This window comes from Cherax quadricarinatus, chromosome 11 (assembly GCF_038502225.1).
Source record: "Cherax quadricarinatus isolate ZL_2023a chromosome 11, ASM3850222v1, whole genome shotgun sequence".
Taxonomy (NCBI): domain Eukaryota; kingdom Metazoa; phylum Arthropoda; class Malacostraca; order Decapoda; family Parastacidae; genus Cherax; species Cherax quadricarinatus.
The window spans coordinates 34602880-34610410 of record NC_091302.1 but is presented as its reverse complement, the minus strand read 5'-3'; the positions used below and the strand labels follow the sequence as shown (position 1 = coordinate 34610410).

General features: G+C 39.0%; 1 protein-coding gene across 1 annotated transcript in view; it reads right to left on the bottom strand.

Moving 5' to 3' along the window:
* LOC128687553 (glutamate-gated chloride channel-like) overlaps positions 1-7531 on the bottom strand; it is a 68426-nt gene that overhangs the window by 16906 nt on the left and 43989 nt on the right. The window contains exon 9 of the mRNA XM_053775019.2: positions 1193-1222. Coding sequence (XP_053630994.1) covers positions 1193-1222 — 30 coding nt within the window. The remainder of the gene's footprint in view (positions 1-1192; positions 1223-7531) is intronic.

Genomic DNA, 7531 nt, shown 5'->3' with positions numbered 1-7531 from the left:
GACCCCACCTGGTGTCTTAAATTCTCATGACCTGACCCCACACTGGTGTCTTAAATTCTCATGACCTGACCCCACACTGGTGTCTTAAACACCTGACCCCACACTGGTGTCTTAAACATGACATACACTGGTGACTTAAATTTTCATGACCTGACCCCACACTGGTGACTTAAATTCTATTGACCTGACCCAACACTGGTGACCCAAGATCTCCATGACCTGATCCCCACACTGGTGACTCAAGATCTCCATAACCTAACCCCACAATGGTAACTTAAATTCTCATGATCTGATCCCACACTGGTGACACATGATTCCCATGACCTGACCCCACATTGGTAACTCCTAACTCACAATTACATCTCACAAACGGAGGTGAAAACATAAGAAAGCCTACGAGGCTCATGCTGGTCATGTCCTTACTCAACCTGGAATCCAGCTTCTCTACTCGTTCTTCCAGTCCAGTGTTGAGAGGGTGACCGTCTCAACACACAATCCAGCTATATAAACCAAGAGTTTCTAATTTTGCAATTAATAACCAACAATTACAGAAGCTTGGAATTATAAAAAACAACAGCAAATCCAAAACTGATCCGGTAATAGAGAGGAAGAAAAAATCCTGTAATTGACAGGGAAAAAAAGGGAATTTATTTTCTTTAAATAAGATAAAGGATAATAGTGAGAGAAAATATAAAAAGAGACATAAAAAAAAGAGAATTTAAGGGTGAATGACCTTTATAAAGGTTCAGGGGGAGAGGAAAATGTATGAACAGATAACCAGGACGTAAGAGAGTGCAGCTGATGACGACCTTTCGCTCCGACTTGGACAATTAAGTAGTGACTAGTTAAAGGTACAAGTCGGAGCGAAACGTCGTCAAAAGTTTCATTCTGGTGTGTGCGGGTTATTTGTGTATTGTTCCAGTCACGGTGTTGTGTCTTTTTGACCTTCAAGAAAATGTATAGAAAACCTGAAGATTACATTATATGTGAAAAACTAAAGTGATGAAAATCTGGAAGTACAGAAGAGAGGAAGATCTAAACAATAGGCAATAGCTCTCTCTCTCTCTCTCTCTCTCTCTCTCTCTCTCTCTCTCCTATATCCTTATATATAATATGAAACATCAATAAAGTTCAAGGAATATTTTTTTTTCCTTTCTATTTTACAAAACCAAAAACCACAGCTGTAACATACCATAGCAAAGGCTGGAACACCATTTTCCATCTGAAAAGTATGTACATATAAATGAACTTCTTGTAAATATATATTGTAAACTTATCTAAAATATATTTGATTAGATTAGGCCAAATTTAATTGCGCTTGTTATAATAAGGTTAGGCAAGTTTTCTAAGGTACTTTTGGTACAAAATTATTAATTTTTACATTTGTATAAATGAAAAAATATATCAATAAACGGACTTAATTTTAAATGACTTCTTGCTACTTGACCAGTTTTACCTATTCGGCACGATATATATATATATATATATATATATATATATATATATATATATATATATATATATATATATATATATATATATATATCGTGCCTAATAGGTAAAACTGGTCAATTAGCAAGAACTCATTAAGTCCATTTATTTATATATTTTTTTCATTTATACAAATGTAAAAATTAATAATTTTGCACCAAAAGTACCTTACAAAACTTGTCTAACCTTATTATAACAAGCGCAAATAAATTTGGCCTAATCCAATCAAATATATTTTAGATAAGTTTACAATAACTTAATAATGAACAAACACAATGAAATATATTTTTTTCGTTAGGTCCAGAACGATTTTTGCGAAATTACTGCATACACAAATTTTCGCTTGACTTATTCGGCAAGAAGAGCTTTGCTTTTTATGCCAAAATTGCAAGTTTTACCCATTTGGCACGACATTATATATATATATATATATATATATATATATATATATATATATATATATATATATATATATATATATATATATATATATATATATATATACATATATATATATATATATATATATTACTTAAAGCTATAATTCAACGTGAAAATTATCTCATTTTTTCTTATGGTAAATTTATGTATGAAAGTTTGAGAGAAACATGAAAATAGTGAAGAAATTTACTCATACTGTAATAATACTAGACATTAGGAGATATATACCAAGTACCAGGCGATATATTCCTGGTGCCAGAGGATATGTACCTGGTGCCAGAGGATGTATAACTGGTTGCAGAGGATATATACCTGGTACAAGAGGATATATACCTTGCACAAGAGGATATATACCTTGCACAAGAGAATATATACCTTGCACAAGAGGATATATACCTTGCACAAGAGGATATATACCTGGTACAAGAGGATATATACCTTGCACAAGAGAATATATACCTTGCACAAGAGAATATATACCTTGCACAAGAGGATATATACCTTGCACAAGAGGATATATACCTGGTACAAGAGCATATAAGCCTGGTGCCTCAGTATATTTATCTATACCACCCGAATGATTCATAACAAGAGACTAGCTTATAATAAAGTTAAAAGGAGAGCTTCACAGAGCGTGTACTGGGACCAAGACTGATGTAGGCTGTGAAAACTGAATGAAAATCCTTTGAATAATATACGGAACCTTTAAACATAATGATAAACATTCCGAGGTTTAAAACATTTCATTGGACGTCTCCAAGTAACGTTTTAGCTAATTTCGGATTAGCAATGATGACGCAATCGCCTCCGACAGACCGAGAACGTCAGATACTTAATTTTTTCGGAGATTTGAATTGCGTTCTGTGAGAATAAGAGTCACTGTCCTTACCACTGCGCCAGCATAGGTCCAGCACTGCTCCAAACGTCTCTTAAGATTTCATATTTCAGTTACCTATCTGTGTCTTTATCTAGTGTTGTTTTGTGATGGACAAAAGTTATCTAGAGTGTGATGTAGCGAAAGTTGTTAACTAGAATGCTTTAAAATTGGTACAAATGAGGTACATTGGATTCAGATTGATTCTTCATACAGATTTTTTTAATTGATTTACTTGAAGTCTACAGCATTTCACTTTGCGACCATTACAAACATGCATTGAAATTTTAATAAGGTTAGTTATTGGAAAAATTTTTTTGGAAAAATCTATTTTTTAATTTCGTATTGCGAAAATACCACAATAAGAAAACTATAAATGAAAATATGCAAGTAAAGCCAAAACAAAAGAAAAAAATATGTAAAACAGATAAATATAAATATATACCCCCAAGAACGAGACAGAAAAATACCTTACAAGCTTCAAACAAATAAAAAAATGAAAAAAAATATCTGAAAAACCAAGTGTATATACATGGAAACTTATACATTTCTCAGTGTTTTTACACAGAGATGAGAATATCTCTCACTATCTATGCTCTGAGAGGCGTATATCCCTGAGAGTGCACTCTGATTGTTGGTGTACACACAGCCTTTATAATGCACACACACACACACACACACACACACACACATACGGTTCCTAGACCAAGACAGAACAAGAACACAACTACAGCAGCTGAGGGGAGGACACAAGCGAAAGGGACTAGAAAAAGAGACAAGGTCAAATTCAGCAAAGGACAACCTGAGCAGGGCAGAGCAACAAGCACAAACACACACACAACCAAACACACTATCCCAACACAAACCACAATTCGCACTCACAGCCCCCACCCCACACTACGCTGTAGAATACAACAGCACAGGTTCCCCACCCTCACAGACATCCCACAGAACACAGTGTTGGAGAGGAAACTGAAGGTATGGTATACCAATGCTGATGGAATAACGAATAAATAACGAATAAGTGGGAGGAGTGGCACGAAAGGGTCAAAGAGCATCACTGGACGTTATAGCTCTCACAGACACCAAGCACACAGGAATGATAACAGATGCCATCTTTCCATCGGGATATCAGATCCTGAGGAAAGACAGAGGGAGCAGAGGGGGTGGAGGAGTGGCACTGCTCATCAAAAACCGATGGGATTTTGATGAACTGGAGAGAGGAGACAGAGGAGAAGCAAGATACTACATAATAGGAACACTTCAGCTTGGAGGTCCCAAGGTGGTAATTGCAGTGATGTATAACCCTCCACAGAGTAGCAGGAGGCCAAAGCAAGAGTATGACGAGAGCAATAGAGCGATGGTTGACACACTGGTTGAAGTGTCCAGAAGGGCTCATGTGAGCAGGGCAAAGCTGCTGATTATGGGTGACTCCAATCACCAGGCAATCGACTGGGAGAACCTTGAGCCACATGGGGGCCCAGAAACGTGGAGGGCTTAGATGATGGAGGTGGTACTGGAAAATCTCATTTACCAACACGTAAGAGACACTACTAGAGAGAGAGAGAGAGGAGAGGATGAGCCAGCAAGACTGGACCTAGTATTCACCTTGAGTAGTGCAGATATTGAGGCCATCACATATGAAAAACCCCTCGGGGCCAGTGATCACGTAGTTCTGGGCTTCGAATATATAGTAGAGTTACAAGTGGAGAGGTAAGCAGAAAGGGCAGGACGAACGAAGCCAAACTACTAGAGAGGGGACTACACAGGCATAAGGAATTTCCTGCATGCGGTTCAGTGGGACAGAGAACTGGCAGGGAAGTCAGTAAACGAGATGATGGAATATGTGACAACGATATGCAAGGAAGCTGAGGAGAGGTTTGTGCTTAAGGGGAACAGAAATAATGAGAAAGCCAGGATGAGCCCTTGGTTCATCCAAAGGTGTAGAGAGGCCAAAACCATGTGTGCTAGAGAATGGAAGAAGGCAAAGGACCCAGGAGAATAAGGAAAACACTCGTAGAGCCAGAAATGAATATGCGCAGGTAAGAAGGGAAGCCCAATGACAATATGAAAATGACATAGCAGCGAAAGCCAAATCTGACCCTAAGCTGTTGTACAGCCACATCAGGAGGAGAACAGTCAAGGACCAGGTAATCAGGCTTGAGGAAGGAAGGAAGGGAGCTCACAAGAAACGACCATGAAGTATGATAGGAGCTCAACATGAGAAGCAAAGAAGTGTTCACAGAGGGGACAGAAGAGACTCCAGAAAGACGGAGATGTGGGGTGCACAACCAAGTATTGGACACAATAAATACAACCAAGGAAGAAATGAAGAGGCTGCTAAGCGAGCTGGATATCTCAAAGGCGATGGAGCCGGATAACATCTCTCCATGGGTCCTGAGAGAGGGAACAGAGGCGCTATGTGTATCACTAACAATAATCTTCAGCACATCTATCGAAACAAGGCAACTACCTGAGGTATGGAAGACAGCAAATGTAGTCCCAATTTTTAAAAAAAGGAAACAGACAAAAAGTATTAAACTACAGACCAGTGTCACTGACATGTATAGTATGCAAAGTCGTGGAAAAGATTATCAAGAGAAGAGTGGTGGAGCACCTAGAAAAGAATGAGCTTATCAACGACAGATGGCAGGGTTTCAGGGATGGGAAATCTTGTGTCACAAACCTGCTGGAGTTCTATGGCAGGGTGACAGCAGTAAGACAAGAGAGAAAGAAAGGGATGGGTAGACTGCATTTTCTTGGACTGTAAGAAGGCGTTTGAGACAGTCCCAAACAAGAGATTAGTGCAAAAGCTGGAGGACCAGGCAGGGATAACAGGAAAGACACTGCAGCGGATCAGGGAATACCTGTCAGAAAGACAACAGTGAGTCATAGTGCTTGGCGAGGTGTCAGAGTGGGTGCCTGTGAAAAGAGGGATCCCACAGGAGTCTATCCTAGATCCGGTACTGTTCCTGGCATTTGTGAATGACATGATGGAAGTTACTTTGTGCTGTACGGTGTAGATAAGCATTTACCATGTGAGTTGTTATATTCTAATCTGAAACCAAATTACAACCCTGATGATTTCATAGCAACTAGTACCAGCTTAGCTCAAGATTTTTTAGAAGAATCCGAGAAACACTTCATAAATCAACAGCAGAACTAACAAGAGTCACTAATACTCGAGCAAAACCAAGCAAATTTAAAGTAGGTTCGAGAGTTATGCTGACTAATTTTAATAAAACATCCGCAATGCCTAAGCTCGATCAAAAGTTGGTTGGTCCATATCGAGTAGTCGAACATATCAATGGCAATAAGTATAATTTTAGAGAAATCAGTACTGGTCAGTATGAACTTATGAAGTTAGTATGCAATGAGGATGAGGTCCCTGACAACCAGACTAATGTGACAGACTCTGACAATCCTCCTGACTCTGTACCCTCTACCTCTAACAACCAGACAGACGAACAACTGATTGTCATTATTCCCTATGTATGCGACAAGTATTGAGAAACCCTCCAAGTATCATTTGTAAATATCAATTCAGATCCTCCTCAACCATGGCATGTGTTAGTCATTGCAACAGATTTCGATCCCCCTAGAGATGATGACCACTCTGCATATGTAAATCTCACCCTAGCAGAATTGGGGTTAGATATAAATAATCTCTATAGATAGATAATGTAGTTTAAGAGAATCTTTCAACTGTATGTTTACCATATCAACTTACTGATGTCCAAAATTTTTTTGTGTGTGTTCACATTTTCTCTGAATTCTGAGATTTGACAGTAAAAGACTTACTTGCACAAAGTCTGCCTTTTCTGTTAAACACTTCTTCTTTGTAAATATATTTCCTCAGAATGCGTAGATCACATGAATACAGATCAATCGATCATTTCTATCTCTTATTATACTATCCCACCAATGATTCTATCAATTACCATGAATTATGATATATCATACTTGTAATGCCTTACAGTTTGTTATCATCCTTAAGTATAGTTCTTATGTTCTACTGTTGTGTACTTTGATATTGCAAAGAATCAGCCCAGGGCCAAGATGCCTTAGTTTATAGTATGTATTAGTAGCTGTATGTCAGATGCCATACGTTAACGTGGCCGAGCTGTCAGTAGTGTCACTGATTACTTGTGTAATATACTTAGAAAATCCCAGCTATGTTATAGATAGACTTCCTGGCTAGTTGTGACTTCACGAGCCACTCACATGTCAGTGGCTAGCCAAAGGCATCCCTCTCAGTTCCCAGCAAGGCAAGCCCTGGGTCTTTCCCTCAAGACTCTCAATATACGCCTCCTAGAACATCCTACGAGTGTATCCTTCCACCTATATCCCCTTGGAACCAACCATGACACAGAGGTGTCCCTGTTTGCAGATGACGTGAAGTTGATGAAAAGAATTCAATCGGACGAGGACCAGGCAGAACTACAAAGGGATCTGGACAGGCTGCAGGACTGGTCCAGAAACTGGCTCCTGGAGTTCAACCCCACCAAGTGCAAAATAATGAAAATTGGGGAAGGGCAAAGAAAACAGCAGATGGAGTACAGTCTAGGGGGCCAGAGACTACAAACCTCACTCAGGGAAAAGGATTTTGGGGTAAGCATAACACCGGGCACATCTCCTGAGGCGCACATCAACCAAATAACTGCTGCAGCATATGTGCGCCTAGCAAACCTAAGAACAGCATTCCGACATCTTAATAAGGAATCA